This window comes from Oryzias latipes, chromosome 4, assembly GCF_002234675.1.
Source record: "Oryzias latipes chromosome 4, ASM223467v1".
In the NCBI taxonomy this organism is placed as follows: Eukaryota; Metazoa; Chordata; class Actinopteri; order Beloniformes; family Adrianichthyidae; genus Oryzias; species Oryzias latipes.
The window spans coordinates 3,003,064-3,024,057 of record NC_019862.2 but is presented as its reverse complement, the minus strand read 5'-3'; the positions used below and the strand labels follow the sequence as shown (position 1 = coordinate 3,024,057).

The following is a 20,994-nucleotide window of genomic DNA, read 5'->3' as shown; positions in this document are numbered from 1 at the left end:
GAGGAAGCTCATCTGCTGGACTTTAAATATGTAGTTGTAGAGTTAGATAAGTTTATTCTTTCTAAGAGTTTTGGTAAATCGCCTGTCCGTCCTGGGGGAGGATCCCTCCTTCATGTGGACACCTCTGAAGTTTCTCCGTTTTTGCAGGAATCCGATTTTTTAGGAGTTTTTCCTTACCGCGAAGGGGGGTCTAAGGGCAGGGATGCCAGTTTAGTTTAGTCTATTTGTTGGTTCATTTTAGTATTTTCCTATTGAATTCTATGTATTCATGATCCTTTTGATTTTATGTTTAACTTTTTCAATTACCGATACAAAGCCCATCAAGATAACTGTTGTATTGAATTTGGGCTATACAAATAAAATTGAATTGAATATTGAATTCCTAACCAGTTTGTTAAGCCTCTTCAAGTCTCTGCCTGCACTGGCCCCCGCCCAGCACCTAACTGCATGAAGGACCACTGAGGCCACCACAGTGTCGTAAAAGGTCCTGGGCAGCTTTCTGCACAAAAGACCTCAGTCTCCTCAGCAGGTGAAGGCGACTCTGACCCCCCCTGTGAGAAGAGACATATGTTGCTCCATTTTTTATAGAATTTCATTTATCTTTCATTCTTTTGTAAAATTACAGATTCTAAAGATCCAGTTTTTAGGCGTTTGACAAGACACCATGAAACACAAGAATCACATGTTTAAAACATTACAATAACTTACAAGTACAAAGTCCCACTTGTAACTCCAGGGAGCTGCCATGCGTAGCAGCCGCCCGTCTGCTGCTAGGAGTCGGATTTTGTGCCACAGACCTGAAGGCTCCTCTGACCAAAGACATGCTCTCTTTTGCACAGAGTATTGTGCAGAGTGTTTGCAGGGTTTTGCATCCAATTCAACACCTTGTGCAACAACCTTTTTGTAAAATCCTCTGCAGAGATCCACACTCATCCTCAGACTGGGGATGAAGACTTTGATGCTGCAGATAAAAACCTCCCTCACATTTCAATCTAAAGGGCTCAGAAACAGCTGAAAGAGAAGACAAAACAATGATAAGCATGTCATAAAAATGTGGGTTTGAGGAGTTAATCTAAAAAACAAAGGTAAAAATAGGTAAAAATTCAGGGAGGAAAAAAGGTCTTAAGACTAAATGATATGAAGTTTAGTCATTTTTGGAAACAGCTTTGTTGTTTTATTTTTAGTTCTGTTTGCTGTTGAGCCAAGCGCTTTCTCCTTCTTCCTCCTCTACACCTGTTGAACGTAGTAATACATTTCTCAAAAACTGTATTTATATTTTTGATTTTTTTGTCACAAAGGATGAGAGGATTTTATTCCCGCCCTCCAGACCCCAACAATGGCGAAGGCTCCTGCAGAGGCCTGAAAGTCTGCGACGTGGAGGGTGAGGACAGACAGAGATACTACCGTCCCCGAGGTGCTGCTGAACACCTCCCAATCCTTTCAGTCACAGCAGAAAAACATCCGCCTGCATTTTCTCGGCCCGCTCACACAGCAGGACAGACTGGACCATGAATGCACCGCAGCAATCAGAGGAGGCGAAAGCCCGTTTGCTTCTTTGGCTGTAAATTTAAGAGCAGACTCGTTTTTCACAGATTTAGAAGTGCAGTTGGAAGCGTTTGGACTCAGTTTTGTTCAGTGATCACAAAAGCTCCATTCGGAATTTTTGTTGAATTTCTTTCTCAAACAGATTGTTGTAACTGATGAGCTTAAAATAACCTCATCCTGAAACAGTGTAGGTACGACAAGACCACACACTAAGCAGTGGATGCTAGAAGTTTCTTATAATGGATTATTTTATATGGTAGTTAAAACTGGTCATCAAAACAGTGACTTATAGGTGATTAATTCATTGGTAATTATTGCAGCTGAAATAGTGTAGCAAAGCCTATTGTGCTGCATTTTTATATCATTTAATTGCTAACATAATCCACAGAGAAGTAATGGAAATAATCACTAGTTACAGTTAATTGTTGCTTTTGTTTGGAATGATGTCAGTGCAAGTTGGCAGAGCCTGCCTGAAAACAGAATAAACAAAGGCCACAAAGCAGTCCCATGACCTTCACACTGTCCCTTATACATAGATACGGTTCCAAACTCAAACGAATATTGTTGGGCTCATGTGTTCTGATGTTGATCAATTCCAATCATGCACCTGCCGGCTCCTCGCTGCACCTTTCCCACAGTGACAGTTGAGAAAGGTTTGTTCTCCGTGCCCACAGATGAGTCACCCTCCATGCTGGATGGTCCGCCGCTGCATCCCTGATGCACCCACAGGGAGTGGACTCGCGCTTGTTCTTGCCACGCTGACGCGACAGATGTGACTAACCTTCCTGTAAGCCGACGGGTTCAGCCACCAAGTGACGGATTACACAACAATAGAAATTCCTGCAGCTGCATTAACTCAAACTGAATAAAGTTAGAGGATGACTGTGTGATCTGAGGGCGAATCTGCCTCCCGCAAGGTCTGCACCACTCTGTGCTGTTTAAGGTTTTATGCAGCTGCTATTTGAAAGGGCAGAATGGTTCAGCAGAACCACTAACCTGACAGAGGGAGCTGGGGCGCTGGTCCAGGAAAGCCTGTGACGTAAGATGGCATCAGGAAATATGTCATTGAGCTGATCACCATTTTATTCAGCGCGGCTGAGATAAGGACTTCCCTAGACTCCTCAGGAAAGCTGTTTCAGTCCAAAACCAAGAAGCCAGCAGCAGGTTCTTAGTGTTCTGTGAGCTGGGTCAGTGTTGGTCCAGCACATCCCACAATGCTCAGCTTCTCTACCAAACTCATCCTGCACGTTTCGCTGTTTCACAAGAAGGCACACCATTGTGCTTCCAGGAAAAGGTATAAATCACTGAGGTGTCTCCTCACTGGCACAGGTGACTTCAATCCTTTAATCAATCAGTCTGCCGGTTTTAAGGGAGTGCCGTTAGGCGACATGCTGATGGCCCGGGAACGCCTCAGGGTCCGCCCAGAGGAGCTGGAGGAAGCGGCCGGGGCGAGTGGAGTCAGGGCATCTTTGCTTAGACTGCTGCCCCCGCAACCCGTTCCCGGATAAGAATGATGGATGGATGGATGAATAAATGGACCTCCAAAGACATTTAAAGGTTAACTTCAAGGTCACCAGGGGCATCTGTGTCTGATGCTCTAGAATAACACCTGCCCACGCACCAAATGCAGGTAAAAATTCATTCTGGAGGGTAGAAAAACCATTTCACCGGCCACTTTGGCAGGTGAGACGTCATTCATCATTTCTGACAGGGGCCTCAAACTCACAACCAGGACTTTTAAGTGTCTGCCCCCCCAATGCGGTTGCCACAAACATCCATCCTAGAGTTGTTCAAACATTTAACTTTATTAATTAGTCACACACACAACCGCTGGAGATGCATTCATGGGCTGCATGAAATTTCAGCACCTGTGTGCTTTCATTAAGAGTTTGCTATTGATGCATTCAGGTCCGCTGGTAATTTCTAGCATTTCCTCACATCCTCACACTGACCTTAGCCAACACAATCACACACTCAAAGGTTACTCACAACTACAACACACGCATCTGTAAGAACACACAAAATAATGCAAAACTTTGCACAAATTTCATCATATGCATGTCTACTTTGGCATACATTTTTTAGTTTTAATCCTTAGTCTTCTGTGGTACATTAACAAAACATTTGTGATTTAAACAGTTAATTTTTTGAAGAATGTTTTAGTTATACATAAAAGAACATGACTAGAACTAAACATGAAGGCTTTGATGAAAAATTGATGCTTTTAAGAAAAGTATGTGTTCAATAAAGACTACAGAGATCAGAAGTGCCTTTAGTTAAAACTATGAGCTGCATTTCCAGAAGAAAATGGCGTTGAAGGCTAAATTGCTGAATGAAATTGAAACTTAAAAGATAATAATTGGCAACAAAGCAAAATTCTGTAATAAAGAAATGATCAAAGTTGACAATAAGTAAAGTGAAAACAGCGCAACAAAAAAGATTTTTATATGAAAAATGCCAGAGCCGGGACTCGAACCAGCGAGCTTCAGCACCAAGGATTCCACATGTATTTCAATGGAGGCAAAAAGGTTAAAGGATTTTAAGGACCAAAGCTGGAAAAAGCTGAACATTTGAATAAACAGGAAAACAATGTGTTGAATGCTTTATAGCCCTAAAAACAACTGAAAGTGTTACAGAAAAACATTTCTGTACTGTTGTAAAACCTGAGATGAGACGACACTCAATTGTTTTTAGTGTTTTGTTTTTGCGAGAGAATTCTCATTGACAGGATCTTCATACATAAATAACTGCTTTGCTTTCAAATACATAACTTGAGTTTAGCTAGCAAATATCTAATTTGGCTGGTAGACCTTGGATGCTACCGGCCCCCCCGGCTAGTGACCAAAAAGGTTCATTTAGAGCCAGCTGGCCATTATGTGTGCCGACCAGCCACCCAGCTTTAGGGAGAACGCTCTTTGGACATGTCAGACATGCCGGCCTTCTGCGTGTCCGGACCTGCACATGTTCAGACTTTGAGGATAAAAGAGGTGTGTCCCCCCCAAAGGTCCCAGACTGAAGACGTCTTCTCTCAGTGACGATATTGTGACTGCCAAACATCTCCTTCATTTGTGACACGCCCTTTAGAGAACTTCCAGCGACGCACACCTTTAGTTTTCGTTGGCCAGGAAAAGCGCAGCAGTTTCATCCAAATTCCACCCACATTTCATCATCAAGAGGCTTTTGTGCCGAGCTGACAGGCACGATGGTGGAATTGGAATTTCGTAAAGACGCTCCCAAACCCTCACATAAAAAAATGTGATTACGTAAAAAAACGTGTTGCAAACGGATCTTTTCATGGGAAAAAGTAAAATCACAGGACTAAAGCTGTGCTGTAAGTTTGACTCAAGTCAAGGTGACACATCGTCAACCCATGATTCCTTGAAAACAAAGAACCAAGCCCACTAGACTTTGGAGTTGACACCTTCCATTACTTGTGCTTTTTCCATTGAATGAGCCCATAAATCATGTTTAAGCCGTCGCTAAAAGCCTCCGAACATTAAGGTAATATTAATAATCTTTAAAAAAATATACAGTTCTGTCTAAAATCCCTCAAACCCCTGGAACATTTTTGACAGCCACTTTTTGTTCCAATGTAAATAAAAGCAGTAAACATCAAGCATCTAAACAGGCGTTGGGCGTTCCTTAGCCTCTGCAGGAATGTTTGGATAATTATGTAACAGTCAGGACTAGGAATTATGGAAATGAGAATCCAAAGAAACAGGAACAAAGACTCAATGTGTGCCGTTTATTACCGTTTCAGTGACTTGATGCTCAACAGTGTCACGTCATGATTAAATGCTACACACAGTGGTAGGACCCCACTGTCTTCTCACACTGAGTGATGGGATTGGATCAGTGTTTCTGCATGCATTGGAGTGAAGGACATCAGTCCACATGTGCACGCTGGCATCTGCTCTGAAACATCCAACTGTCTGGATTCTGGGACTTTTCAAACAAAACATAAGACACTGTAAACACACACACACACACATTTTCTCATGGCCAAGCACAGCGGCGGTGGCAGTGATTCCTGCCCTGCTCCCGATCAGAGCAGCAGGTCTGTGACTGAGGGCAGCAGCTCCGCTAAATCCGACTCCACGCTCGCCGCCTGAGTGACGGGGTTGCCACGGAGGTCGAGGCGCTTTAGCTCGGGGCAGGAGGCCAGTGGCTGAAGGTCGGTTAGGGTGGATATTTCTGTGCATTTCAGTTAAAGGAAAAAAAGGCTTCCGGTGTGAAACACAGGAGAGCTGCTGTAAAGTGAGAGACCAAACACCAAAGACACAACCAGGTTTTCCTAAATATGAAATGTGTGGTCTTCAAGTCCAATGTGATCCGTCATTCCAAAGAAAAAAGCGGTTGCAGAATGCAGCCGGAGCACGAGGATCCCATGAATTCTCCTTAGGTGTATAAGTGGAAGCATGGAGGGGGGAGCTCTGCAGCTAGGATGTGTTGATGAGGGTCTCTTCCGTTCTCAATGGTGCTGCTGCTTTGTGAAAATGCGGGTTATTGTTTTCACTTTGGTTACTTAAGGGAAATGATGCATGCGTTGAAGTGGACTGTTTTTGTGAGAATAACTCTGTTCCCCTTTTCTAAGCTGCATGCCAACGTGCCCTTGAGCACAGAGCTCTCCTGCAGCCAGCGTCCGCGGGGCTGAGGGGGAAATCAAGAAGCTCTGAGCAGCTGAGCGGAGAGAACGGCTGAGAGTTTGGACCCGGCCCGCCATGCTGTATAATTGAGTCTGTCCTCCGCCTTACGTCACACGCCGTCAGCTGCTCGCTGTTGTTTTTCAGCGCTCACAGCTGACTCATGTTTCTTGAGTCATTTGTACGCAGCAAGATAAGAACAGAGATCACAAAATGAACCGATTCCCAAGACAGACGTGCCAGAGGACACACTGATCTGAGCTCTGAATGAACATCTGCAAGTAAGGATACTATTATTCTTCAAGGAGACCTCCTGGAGTCGGGGAAGGTGATAGACTCCCTCCAGGTTTTCTAAAAAGTTGTTATCAGCCTCCAAAACCTGCAAGCGTGTAAGACTTCTTGATTTGCAGAGAAAATTCAATATGTGGCTCTTTATAACTGAGACATAAAGACAAACAAAGACGGATTTGGTTGTCTGTTTCACCTCCAGGCACTGCAGCATGGCAAACTGAGGCGGCAGCCGCTGCAGCCGATTGGAAGACAGGTTGATGTGAGTGACTAACAACAGCTGGTCCAGGTGGCACAGAGACGTCAGGTTCTGTTGTGTAGAGAGGAACGGCAGAGAAACATTTTTGCTTTCTTGTAACCAGATTGATGAATGTGGGAGTTCTGAGCTCACCCTGTCCGTGATGCTAAAGACTCGCACTTCAGCGTACTCCATTTTCAAGATGGTGTTTTCTATCATGAACTTGCAGCACAGGTCGCTGTAGTACTCCGATCGCATGGAATCAACCTCCTGGAAGAGCGGCAAGGCAACGCTTTTGTCATCACCAACATTCTTCATCATTATTCCACCTCTGATTCTGGATGAGACTCACTTTAAGGGTTTGGAAATGAGCAAGGGTCTCCTTTTCATATCCTAAAGGGTCTAGTGCCCTCATCAGGAGGATAATGGTCAGCAGGCACCCTGCAGAGGAAAGCAGCCACAGGTGACGTTTGGGAGACCCTCACAGGGGGTTTCCAGTTCAGGTTACTCACATTTATTGAGAGGCTCCAGTTCTTGTAGCTGTTTGACCGACTGCAACTCTGACTGCAACACAGACGTCTTCTCTACTGACAGTTCACTCCTGCACAAAACACAATGCTTTCTTCACCTAAAACCAAAGACTGCTAAATAGGGACCGCCCCATTGTCGGCGTCAAAATCTGTTAATTTGATGGATATCGGCATCGAGCTGTCTATAATCTGACGGGCTGATCTGGACCTGATCCTTTTGGCTCGGGTGCAGCCGCACTGCTCCGTCTCCAGCGTTGTCTGGCATAATCTGAACGGTTAAGCAAACCACGCATCTAGTCCTAGAGATGCATACCAACTAGAGATGCCGCTTTAACGGGTTACATGTCTTTATGGCAAGTGAAAGGTATCAGAAATCACCAGGAAAAGCGTTTGGGCCAAACGCTGTTTTTTTACGCACGTTTTAAAAGTAGCACATCATCTACAAAATAGAGTTTTTCCTTGCAATTTATGATCCCTTTTGCTTGCCATTGGCATTTACCGCAGTTGATCGCACTTTAAAAAAAACATTGTCCTCCCCGTTCTAAGAAAGATGTCTATTTATTTACGTTACATCGTTTAATTCTTTTTTATGAAGTATTTGTCTTTCAAATGAACAAAATTGGTGTTTGTATGAACCTAAATTTGGACTTTTACTGCACATCGGCTCCAAATATCAGCCATCGGCCTTCCTGACTGCTACCAATGGTCCTGGAAGGAACCATTCTGGTGGAGGTCTACTGTAAAGTGTTGCTGTTGTGTCTGCACACCACCTGAACAGCTCCTGATCAGTTGCAGTGTCCCGACACCAACTCTCCACCCGGCCTGTGAAGAAAAAAGTCCACACCGTCGAGAAGCGTGAGGAAAATGTGCTGGCGGTCCCGCGGGTCGGGGGGGGGCTCACCTGTGTACAGAGCACAGTCCCTGTGAGTGTGGTTCCCTGTCCAGTGCACAGTTAGGTTGTGTTCGTTGGTGACGTCATTTATAGTCCCAGGTGGAAGGTCACAGATCTGAGCAGAAAAAAAGTTTAGGAAAAGTTCAAACCTGCATGCAGAAATTATTCACTTCTGTTTGTTTCATCTAGTTCCTATTTTTGTACGACTCATTTTCCTTTTGTGAAAACCTCCATCAATAGAAAAAAAGTTCAGATTTGCACAGATTTTTGGTTCAATCTATTCCAGTTTTCTGAAATGATCAGAAAAGAACACATGACATGTTGAGAGTGACGTCCCACAACAGAAAGGTTCATTATGTTCACAAGCTTTAAAAATTTACATTTTAATGGCCCAAATTATTTTTTGCTTCAGTTAAAAACATGTTAACTCTGCCACTTAGATGTAAGTAATCAGGTGCTTTCCATCTCCACCAGATTGGTCATATTTGAGTGTGAAATTTTAGTGAAGACCTGCAGGACGTCTTCACCAAAGCAAACATTTCTGCTGCGTGAACAGAAGCCAAAGTCTCAAAAATCCCATTATTCAAAGTTTACTAAAGGAGCCAGGTCGTCTGTGCTGCCTCATAACAATCAACATTCAAGCGTGCTGATGGCGGTTTCCTCCTGTGACAGCGGCGGCGGAAAGGCCGCTGAAAGATGGATGCAGAAAAAGAGGACAGCCTCAGGATTTCAGGCTCAGTTCACCCAAAGGAAGGATTTGGAAAGAGGTTCATCAGACGGCATCAGAGAAAAACGAGGCTTTCAAATGAGCTCGAAAGGGAGCTGAGCTCGCAGAGAAAAACGTGGCGTCCAAAGAGAGCGAAGCTGAAGGTTCCTACCATGAGCATTTGGAGAAGATGGAGCAGCAGAAAGGGGCCAGAGGGACCCGCGGCTGCCAAATCTGCTTCAGCCAACTCATTTTGGTGGACATTTATGTAAATGTAATATTACGCTTTTTCAGTTTTAATCAAGGGCTCCAAACTCCTTTTCAGTAGCTTTGCTATTGTGTCTGTGATCTGTAAGACGGCCCAGGAATCCATTCAACCAATTCAAAAACCTCTTTCTGCACGACTAAACCAAGAACTGTTTAGCATTCGCAGAGACGTGACCCAACACAAGTCTTTCAGTCTGATGCCATGTTTATAAGCAAGACGACAACAAATGTCTGAAGACAAAAAAATCTTATAGCTCATAAAAATAAACTGTACTGCTTAAATTAAAGTAAAAACAGGATTAAAGGCTGAATTCAAACCATGTTACAGATACTGTTTAACTTGCATTTTTTAGTGCATCACAGAGCAGAAAAGTCTCCTTTGCTCGGATTCAAAAAGAAAGACGGGAGTTTCTGAGTATCCAGCGAGACGTTTCCTTTTCTGACAGGTTTTTGGAACAGAAGGCAAATGAGCAGAAGCGACCGTCACGGCAGGCCTTCCAGCACACACAGCCTCCAAATCCAATTTAAAGCTCCCTGAATGCCCTTCATTTGGTGTTGTGCGCCGCTGCTGCAGACCACGCCGCCTTTTTCTTTCACCCCCTTTTTGTTCAAATTTACAACATGATCACATTTTCTTCCCAAAAGGAGCATTGTCATTTCATCTTAAAAAAAAAACACCACTATTACAAAGTCTTACAAGCTTTTATTTCAAAGTCTGAGAATAGAAGTGGCTCTGAGACTTCTGAACAGCTAAAAAGACTTGTTCTCCGGTCGGAACAGGGCTTTTGGCACAAAGTGGATCACAGACAGATGGTGGAACGTGCAGTGGGTTGGTGATGATGCTCTGCCTCTGCTCACCATTTCAATAAACACAGCAGGAGTCTTTAGTACAGCTCTGGTTTGAAAAACTCTACAACCAACAGCCCATAATATTGTCTTTACCGCCTTACACTCCTGATGAGAGCTAGACACACTTGGGCTGAGACCCATTGAGAAACTTGTTAGCAAGTTCCAGACTCCAGTTTGAGATGATCCACCTGTGCTTCAGCTTGAAGAAAAGAAGAGGAGACGCTTTCACGGTCATGAACGGACGGACGTGGTCGGTACTGGTGCTGAGACGGGCTGTGGTGCATAAAACAAGTACACCCCATACCATGACACTGACACCACCAGCCCAAACCTCTGTGCAGGACAAGATGACTGGATCCACGATCCCGGTGGCTGTAAATGCTGTTCACACCAAATGTTAAAGAATCTGGGAGCTGTTGTCTGTGGAGCAGCTGCTGCTGCACTTCTGCTCCAAGATTTAGCTCCACTTTAGCCCTCAAAACGCTTTAACGTCACGTTCACCCGTTCACACAATGATGGCGGCTCCGCTGGCACCAACCTGTAACCACCAGGATCAATGTGGGGTTCAGTGTCTTGCTTAAGAACACTTCCACGCATGGGTGCGTAGGGCAGGAACCGAACCTGCAACCTTCTGATCAGGGGTCAGCCGCCCTGCCTCTGCACCACAGACGCTCCTCCTGCCTCTCTATCCCCTCTAACCCCTCTCATCTGACATCCACAAAGGCTCAGAACTGTTTAGATGCTCGCTTGAGGCAACAGCAATAGATCAGTCACCAACCACCAAACTAAAACATTAAAAGGTATCAAATCAAATAAAAAAACGACCATTTGTGCAGAAAAAAAGTAAACAAATGATACCAAGACAGGGCTGTGCCTGAAGCGTGGGTGAACACTCCTCCATTCCACCCTCAGAGGCTGACCGTCCAGGACCAGCAGGAGTCCCACACACCTGGCCTGGCAGAGAAACGACAACAGGAAGTTCCTGTTTGAACAATTTCCAAACGTTTTTATACCAGTAGCAAGCAAATGTTTTTTCATTCTCACTTTAACGCCCCACAAAACAAGCATCTGTAGAGCAGATGACAGAAGTCTGATCATCTTCTGATCCCTTTTCAAAGTGTTCTCAGTGGTTTTTAATTATAATTATGCCATTTCAGGGATCATGTGTCGTTTTCTAGGACTCGATACCAGCAGAGTGTCGAGTTGTGGACGGGGCTGTTGGTGTGGAGTAAGGCTGCACTCATTTCCCATCATCCCTTTCTTTTTTACACTCTCTCCCTCGAGCTTACAGCCCCTCACAACCTAACATGCAACAAAAATGGCGAGCCGTATCAGAGTTTTAGATCCAGATGCAAGCTTAAAGATGAACATCGACATCACGCCTACAAGGTTTTTCAAACTGCATTTTTTTCATCTGCTCCTGATTCACGACGATGTGAACAAAGAACTACTCAGAAATGCAATTTTAATCTCAAATTTCTTTATATATGGCTACGTTCACACTGCAGGGCTTAATGCTCAATTCGGATTTTTTGAAAAAATCCGAATTGTTTGCTAGACCGTTTACATTTCCAAGTAAATCCGAACTTTTGTGATCTCCAGTGTGACCGTGACACGACCCAAACCAGACCCGCATGCGCAGAAGCCAGAAGAATACTCAACGGTGAACGACGTCACTCGTTGTTTGCGGAGCAAACGTTAACAATGGATGTCAACAACAGTGTTGTCAAAAGCGGAGCTCTTTTTGTAATATTAAATTTATTTTCACGAAGGAGCAGCACAATTACAATCTCTTCATTTTAAGAAGGCATTGGAGTCGGGATCGTCTGTAATAATAGAAGAGAATGGGGGGGGGGGGGGGGGCAGTGTGTGCGCGCATTCATGTTGTGTGTTACGGAGGACGGTAATAAAAGAAGGTTTCCCCCAGAATAAATGCTATGGACTCTTTATTAACCCGTTCTGGAGAATCTAAGGATCAGAACAGGGAGGAGGAGGAGGAGGATCGCCTCGGGTCCCCCGCGCTTCTGAGCACGTCGGAAAGGGGAGAAAGAAAAAAAAGTTATCGCGGGAAAGGTTCAACACCACGCTCTGCTATTTAGCAGAAATTTTTTCAAAAACCGCCCAGTTGCGATAAGAGCCCTGGAGTTTGGGCTGAAAAGAGCGATCAGCCCAAATATTAATCCAATCGGGGATCTCGCTTCCCTTCCACTAACTGATCTCAACAGCATCGTCCACCATGGTTGATGTTTACGTTCTCGTTCCCGCCTACTTCAACGCAAAATGATGACGTTTGTTGCGTGTCGATGACGTACGGTTCGGAATCAAGTCGCCTGGCCGGTCAGACGGCGGTCGCAATTGAAAAGAACGGCTACAATTCGGAATCAGGCCGGCAAACCCACGGGGCCTGGGTCGCAATTGAAAAGATCGGATCTGTGTCATTCAGACTGTCATGAAAAGATCGGAATTGGGCCGCTTAGGGGCAAAAAATTCGGAATTGGGTCGTTTCAGCCTGCGGTGTGAACGTAGCCTATGTCCTCCATCATGAGAAAATGCTACTAGAGCACATCAAAAGCACCATAAACACCATTTTCAATGAAGTAGGTGTGTTAGAGGAGTAATGAACACAGGATTGACAGAATACATCAACCTTTGCATTTGTAAGTGTGCGTTAGATCCGTTAGTAACTCAAGACATTTCATGAAGGAGTAGCAGTGGTTACTGACATTGATGGGCCTGGAGAAGGCCACGGCCACTCGCTCGTCTTCACGGCTCACATAGACGCAGCTTATTGTCTCTTCCCGCTCCGCTGTCAAAACACAACATGTCACCGATTCAAGCTGAAACGCAGCACAAGTGAGGATCCTGAAAGACCCATTTTTAACAGCAGCCCATAGGTTTAGCTGCATGTCTGTACTTATGTACAGCACCTGTGGGGTCGAGTCTTTTCCATTTGATAAATAACTTCTTGTCTTTATCTTTTCTTTAAGAAACCAGCTTGCTGAGACTGAGCTAGCTTATCGCCTCCCACTTTTGAATCATGATGCGCCCACCTCCATGCTTAGTTGTAGAGGTGACCACTTCTCTATACATGTAAAGATAATCTCTTAATCTATTGCTCTGTTTTATTTTCTGTTTGTTTGTTTGAGTTGACTGGTAGATTTTCCAAAACTTTAATGGATAAACTCTTATTTTTCCAGACAGTCTTTAGTTTAGCAGAGTTTCAGGACGCCTAAGAAGTGTGTGTTGGGTCCTGTTACCTTCAACAGCTCCTGAATCTTTGAGCTGCTTTTAAGGAGACCGGTACCAAACAGAACAATGTCTTCAACCATAGGAGCTGTGGATGTTTCTGTTTTTCCAATGAATTTGCACACAGAAACAGAAATACCTCTGCCTAACAACCAGCGGTAGTAGAACCAGGCACTCTGGTCGTTGGGGTCGGTGAAGAAAGCATTCTGAACGAGTTCGTACTCTAGAAAAGGGAAAACACATCAGACAGTTCAGAGCCTTTTCCTGACTCCCAGTGCCACCTATCTGCCTACCTGCACACTGCAGGCGTTTACCTTTGAGCAGCTGCTCTTCACAGACACGGTGGGACTGGGGGCCTCGGGGGGAGGAAGCGTGAGGCGGCTCCTGACGGGTCTGCGGGTGCAGCACAGGCAGCAGGGTGCTGCGGTAATGCCAGCTGGAGTAGTTTGAAAAGTTGGATCCTATTAGACGGTCGGAAAACTCTAACTCCTGATCCACTGGAACGCCCGACACCTTCACAACCATCCGACGGTAGTCCCAGCAGTGGACTGCAGAAAAACAAAAAGATGAGGAAAACATGTCAGAGAAAAGAAAGACCAAGCTAAAATGCTTTCCTGTATTTGTACAACCTTAAGTCAACCTCGGTTTGGGGACTGGCCCAATAAAAATGAAAAGAGGCGAAGGACAAAGCGCTTTTCTATCTTCTTTGAAGGCCCAAAGTGCTCTACAGTCACAGTCACATTCACACACTGGTGGCGGCTCCGCTGCCAAACACTGGCGCCAACCTTCCACCAGAAGCAAGGTGGGGTTCAGTGTCTTGCTCAAGGACACTTTGGCACATGGGTGGGGCAAGGCGGGAATCGAGCCTGCAATATCCCGATCAGAGGTCGACTGTCCTACCGCTGCACCACGGACGCCACGTTATAAAATATTCACTCATTACACAATATGGTAAAATTGATGGTAGATTATGAATATGACGTCATCGATTGTACAAGGTCAAAATCTCCTTGATACATACATATGTTGATGGTTTAAATACATTTTCTTTGCAAAAATTGTTCAAACGCAATGCATTGTGGTCTATAATCATCAGCATTGAGGCACAATAGATTTTTGCAGAGACTTCTGGGTAATTTCTAGGAGCACTGGATGTTGGAATTGGAGATTCGGACAGCACTCCAAAATGGCGAACGCACTATATAGTGAGTAGTGACAGAAGGACACAGCCATAGTTTCTGCAGAGCGGCAGGAGTTCATTCGAAAGTCCCCTCTGAGTTGTGGGCGGTACTACCGACATGGGGCAACCCCGCCCCCACTTTGCCTCTGTGGGGACCCTGAAGCGTTCCCAGGCCAGCTGACAGACATAGTCTCTCCAGCGTGTCCTGGGTCTTCTCCGGGGCCTCCGCCCAGTGGGAAATGCCCAGAACACCTCTCCAGGGAGGCATCCGGGCAACATGTCTGAGCCACCTCAACTGGCTCCTCTAAATGTGGAGGAGCAGTGGTTCTATTCAGAGCTTCTCACCCTAAGGGAGCACCCAGCCACCCTACAGAGGAAGCTCATTTCAGCCGCTTGTATTCAGGACCTGGTTCTTTTGGTCATGACCTCATAGGTAAGTACTGGAACAAAGATTGAACGGTAAATTGAGAGCTCTGCTTTCTGGCTCAGATATGGCTTTACCACGTCGGTACAGCAACCGCGTGGTCCCCAAACCAGACCCCTTCTGGCCCCTGGCTGCGCCTAGAAATTCTGGCCATAAAAACTAAGAACAGAACCGGTGATAAAGGGCAGCCCTGCCAGAGTCCAACATGCTCTGGGATCGGATCTGACTTACTGTCTGCTATGCAAATTAAGCTCTTGATCCGGTCATGCAGAGACCGGACAGCCTTCAGTAAGGCTCCTCGGACCCCAGACTCCCAGAACACCCTCCACTGGATACCACGGGGGACGCGGTCAATCGCCTTCTCCAAATCCACCAAACACATATGGACTGGATGAGCAAACTCCCACAATCCCTCCAGCACCCTAAAGAGGGTCTAGAGCTGGTCCACTGTTCCACGTCCAGGATGGAAACCGCACTGTTGTTCTTTTTTCTTTATTTTTTTATTTAACAAAGAAAACCATTGAAAGTTTAGGTCTACTTCTAACAAATTAGTTAGTCTTTCTTTTTTGCTGCTGGTTTCTGGGACATCTGCCCGCCTCACAAACAAATCTCCGTGGATGAAAATGAGCTGGCTGCACTTCAACGATCTGGACTGGAATGGATCATAACATCCACAACGAAGCTCGCTTAAATTTGTTGCATCTTGTGAAAACTGAGCTGTTGCTTTAGCAATAAACCAAACGGAAAAAAAAACAGAAATCCCAGTCTTTCCTGCCAGATGCCCTTCCATGCAGAGCAACCACCAGCTTTCTAAATCGCTAAATCTGCCAGAAACCTTGCTAAAAGCATCCGTTCCACTTTCAGGTCTTGCAGATTAGCCCCTACATCATCAGGAGGATCAGAGTCCACCTTTCGGTTGATGCAACCCAACTCCAGTACTGCCCTGAGCTTCTTAAAGAGATTCAAGCCTCTGCAGAGGATCCAAACCCCACCAATGTTCAGATCTCTGCACCGCCTATCGGGGTTTTGTGAGGATGAATCCGAATGACAGAAGACCTTCTTTGGGAGAGAAGTCAAACCTATGAACAAGACCAAAGCCACTAAAATATATATATATATATATATATATATCTTGAAAAGGAGAACATCACCGTGTTGAACCTGACTCCTGCAAACCCTTTTCCTCACAGGGCTGCCCTCTGACACAGCTCTGCTGTTCTGTATCCCATCTTTGGATGAAAGCATCTGCTCTATGGATAAATGTGAATGTCTTTGAGCGGAGTAAAGGAACCACCTACCATAAGGCAGGATGCTTATGTCAGCTCTGTGACTGTGAAGATGAACGGTAAAGTCTTTTTCCACAGAACTGCAGAAGCAGGTGTGTTTTGGTCTTTTTTTTTTAAACAGGTGGAACGCTGACTTTTAGGTCGCAGACTCACAGTTGCGGTCGTCCAGGCTCAAGCACCGGTCGCACAAGCTCAGCTCTCTGGCCCAGTCCGGTCGAGGCAAACGGGCTGAGACCCAGCCTCTGTGGTGCCAGCTCCCGTAGGACTTTGGATTGACTTTCAGGCAAGCCTCCAGAAACGACAGCTCTGCCTCGTAAATCTTCTGCATCTCATCCGGGTCTCTGCAGGGGACACAGAAAAACAGGCCTTTGAAACGCTGTTGCTTCACGGATGATCCGCTGCTCTGCAGAATTCAAGCACTTAGTGCAAATGATCGGACTTGACGGTCTCCAGGTGCATCAGGATCTCTCTTCGGTAGTTCCAGAGGGTTGCAAAGTCCGGGTTGGATGACAGGAGCTGCTGAGTCAGCTGAAGAGCTTCATCGTCACAAACACCTTCCTTCCTCTGTCACACAACAGGAAGAAGATGAGGAGAACAGTAGAACGGGTTCAGACGAACAGAAACGAACTTCCTGATTGGAGCAGACCTTGGAAAAACAGGCATCACGTGCAGCCACGTAGATTTTCAGCTTCTTCTCTCGCTCCTTTCTCTTCTCCTCCTCCTGCTGAGCCGTAGTTTTGACCTTCACCCGACCGTGCTGTCAGGAGCAGAAAGAGGAAGACTGAGTTGGAAACTTCATCCACGACGCCAAAGTTGGCTTCCTTTTTTACAGATCCAGTTCACGAGGAACTAAAGGAACACGCCACTGCATTGTTCACACTAAGACCACCCAGGACCAGGTCCTGTTCAAAAACCACACGACCTGGACTGCTCAAACCTGGATTAAATTATGAGTTAGTTAGTAAAGAATATATTAAACACAGCCTCTGATTTGTGAAACCTTTATTTGATTGGTGAAAACGTGAATAGGATCATTTTATTACATTTTACGCACTCCCACCACCTAAGACCAGGTCCTGTATTCTGCTGGACCTGGACTGCTGCATTACATAGATGAAGGTTTCACAAATCAGAGGCTAGTTTGTTTATGTATTCCAGGGGTGGTCATGCTGTCTGTCTGTAGCCACTTTTTTTCTTTAGTTCAGTGATAAAGACTTTTCTGAGGAATATCCAGCATGTCTCTGAATAAACTCTGCTATAGCAGAATGTTAACGCGGCCTTGTTGTCCAGCCGTAATGGATCCAGGGGAACGTTGTTTACTAAGGTCTCAGAGACCAGAGGAGGGATGGAAGGCGCTCACCATCCTGACCGTGAGAAGACGAGCTTCCGGTTGACCTCTCAGAGGGAGCAGCAGAGGTTTTAGGCCTCGGTCACGCAGAGGCACGGGCGCTGTGGAGGTCAGCAGACAGAGCTCTCATTATGTGGATGCACAGACTTTAGCATCATCTCTGTTTGTAGACTGGAGCTGTGAGAATGTCCGTTTTCGGTGGTAACAGACTCTCCCCCTCCGGAAGCTGTAAACAGGACGATCATTCACAACGACCCCCTCCCGAAACGTCCGTTTAGAAGCCCCCAAACTCACCAGCTTTCCCGGTTGATGTGTTCACCACAGATTTTGATTTGTCACGTCAGTAACGACTACAAGCTTCTTCTTTCCGTCGCATGAAAATGACGTGATGCGCGATAGTGATTTGTCTGCGGCGCTCTGCCGCCCTCTAGCGAAAACAACTGGCAACACATCTACATCTACCTCAGTTTGTATCCCCCAATGAGTTATATCACTAGAGGAGACATCACGTGATTCCTCATGGGAGGAGAGCCACGCCATCTTGGTGAGGTCAACTTACTGCTGCAGTGAATGCATGTGATTACATTTTTTGCATAATACCAGTTCATTGTTTGGGTTTCAACTGCCAAAATCAGAGAAATGAGTCCATGAAGGAGGAAGGTATATCATTTCAAAGGTAAGTACTATAATTTTTTTCTTTTTATGCTGCAGGGGCTTCATTAATCGTACACATGTTGACATGCATGATGCTGCAGGGCTGTTATCAACATGCTGCATGATGTACGGATAATTTGCTGTCGACAGAAATGTACATTTTATTTTGCTAAACCTGTATACAGCATACTAGGCTATTATAGTAATATAGATTTATACATTTCTGACTCAGTGACTGAACTTTTCTTGCAGGTTTCCAAAGGATTCAGACTTAAGGAAAAAGTGGATCTTAGCAATAAAAAGAGCTAACCCAGATGGATCACTGTGGTTACCAACTAGTAATACAGTCTGGCTGTTCAAAAGATTTTGTGGAAACACATTTTGATGAGAGGCCAGACTGTTTGCTTGAAACCCGACACCATAACATCTGTGTTACACAAATTGATCACTCACATGAATCAGTATAAATCTATTGTTTTTATTTGTTGTTGTTGTTGTTGTTTTTTTTAGGATAAATCTATTGTTTACTTTTGTACTTCTTTTGAATATTTTATTATTATTATTATTATTATTATTATTATTATTAATAGACTTATTTTTTTATTGTTTATTTACTTATTATTTATGTATTGTAATTATTTATTGTTTGCATTGACTTACTATTGATTTAATATTATTATTACTATGATTATTATTATTATTATTATTATTAATAGACTTGTTTTTATTATTATTTATTGACTTATTATTTATTTATTGTTATTATTTATTGTTTGTATTGATTCACTATTGATTTATTATTATTTGTATATTATTGACTTATTGTTGGGCTTTTATAAATAATTTAAATTACATGTCAAAGAGGTCTAGAACTTCTAAATGTTTAGAAATTATTTTTAAAAATTCTTTGTAATAATTTTTTTATTTGTAATAACCCTGCAACAATGCATTTTCATTAAAGTTTGAGCTTTTAAGGCTGACTGTTTCTCTTCTTTAACAACAACAAATGATGTATCTATATATATATTATATATATAAATATAATGTATTAACATACATGTATAAATATATATATAACTGTAAAAATATATATAGTATATAAAAGCTACTTAGACACCTCTAAAAGGAATAGAAATCATTGCCATGTGGGCGTCGTCGACCTCACCAAGATGGCGTCGCGCTCCGCCACCGTCGGCCAGGCTTCTAAAACGGGCGTGTCTCCTCTAGTGATATAACTCATTGGTATCCCCCACCCTGAAATCATCCTCTAACGTCTTTTTCCGGTCTCATACCCTTTTGCTCCACCTCTCCCATCAACACCCTACTCTTATTTCCATCCAGTCCAAAAAGAAATACACACAACCCCAAGGTCAAAATGGGAAACACCACTGAAGGTGGTGGAGAACGAGAGGGCAAAGATCCTGTGGGACTTCCAGATCCAGACTGATAGGATGGTAATGGAGAACCAACCAGACATTGTAGTGGTGGATAAAGAACAGAGGAAAGCCGTTGTGGTGGATGTGGCAGTACCAAGCAATGGGAACATCAGGATGAAGGAACATGAGAAACTGGAGAAATACCAGGGACTCAGAGAAGAACTGGAGAAAGCCTGGAAAGTGAAGGTGACAGTGGTGCCTGTGGTAATTGGAGCACTCGGGGCAGTAGCCCCCAAAATGGAGGAGTGGCCACAGCAGATTCTACTACAGCAGATTCTACTATACAGCAGATTCTACTATACAGCAGATTCTACTATACAGCAGATCCAACTATACCCCTTGTGCTATCTTAGATGACCCCCCTTACATTGACGTGTTCTCCCTACCATGACAAAGGTGGTTAAAGGTGGAAAGATTTCATGTAATCCATGGACACCAGTGAAGATCACAAATCATTGAAGAAAACAGGTTCAGAGCACTGTCTAGTGGGTCTAGATGACCCAACTCCCAACGTTAAAGTGCCTAGGATAGCACAAGGGTCACAGCAGATTCTACTACAGCAGATTCTACTACATCAGGGTTTATTCCCCTCATGTTTGTGGGGAGGGTTGCCAGCTCGGCCTCTTCTTCCTGTGCTGGTGCAGAGGACAAGGTTGTCATGTTAACCTTCATTACTCCTCTTAACCCTCAAGAACCTGAACTTTTGTTCAGCTCTTGAGCTTTTGCTTTGGTGTCTCTCTGTCTCTCTGCCCCCCCCTCCAACTGTCAGATTGTATTGGGGCAGCTAACCGGCCATTTGGGGAGGGGTGCTGTGAGAATGGCAACCTTATTGGTTACTGTTATTTTATTTGGACCATGTCATGCCCTGGCCTGTCTGACTCACACTGAGGTCAAGTTACCAACTGTCCAACTGCAGTTTAATTGAAGGCTTTGAGCCTCAGAACGTTTGAGGTCTGGTATGTATGTATGTATGTTTGTATGTATGTATGTATGTATGTATGTATGTATGTATGTATGTATGTATGTATGTATGTATGTATGTATGTATGTATGTATGTATGTATGTATGTATGTATGTATGTATGTATGTATGTATGTATGTATGTATGTATGTATGTATGTATGTATGTATGTATGTATGCATGTATGCATGTATGCATGCATTCATTCATTCATGTATGCATGTATTCATTCATTCATTCATTCATTCATTCATTCATTCATTCATTCATTCATTCATTCATTCATTCATTCATTCATTCATTCATTCATTCATTTGTCATCCATAGCTAAATGGAGTCAGAAGAAGTGTTTGATCATTCCTTGACTTTAGGCTGCTCCGCCTGCCAGCAGCTGGAGGGGAGGAGCGGCCCTCAGCCTGAGGAAGTGAGGATGGGACCGTGACAGTATTCAGCATCGGGTGAGCAGCCCTCATCCTTCCATCCGGCCGGAAATGCGCAGA

The 20,994-nt window shown here is 44.4% G+C and overlaps 1 protein-coding gene across 2 annotated transcripts; it reads right to left on the bottom strand.

Moving 5' to 3' along the window:
• Nucleotides 1-5,271: 5,271 nt before the first annotated feature.
• On the bottom strand, nt 5,272-17,856 carry rabggta (Rab geranylgeranyltransferase alpha subunit). 2 transcript variants are annotated; one of them, XM_004067604.4, is made up of 17 exons: nt 17,737-17,856; nt 17,455-17,543; nt 16,741-16,851; nt 16,534-16,658; nt 16,248-16,435; nt 13,519-13,752; nt 13,344-13,427; nt 12,682-12,764; nt 10,817-10,912; nt 8,146-8,251; nt 8,015-8,066; nt 7,227-7,315; nt 7,067-7,155; nt 6,868-6,984; nt 6,673-6,786; nt 6,480-6,567; nt 5,272-5,739 (listed from the first exon to the last, which is right to left on the bottom strand). In XM_004067604.4, exons 2-17 carry the CDS (start codon nt 17,455-17,457, stop codon nt 5,591-5,593), a joined length of 1,728 nt encoding a protein of 575 aa, XP_004067652.1. In that variant the 5' UTR covers nt 17,458-17,543; nt 17,737-17,856; the 3' UTR covers nt 5,272-5,590. The 2 variants fall into 2 exon arrangements, with proteins under 2 accessions (XP_004067652.1, XP_011472015.1); XM_011473713.3 differs by lacking the exons at nt 16,741-16,851; nt 17,455-17,543; nt 17,737-17,856 and having other exon boundaries at nt 5,285-5,739; nt 16,515-16,631.
• Nucleotides 17,857-20,994: the final 3,138 nt, after the last annotated feature.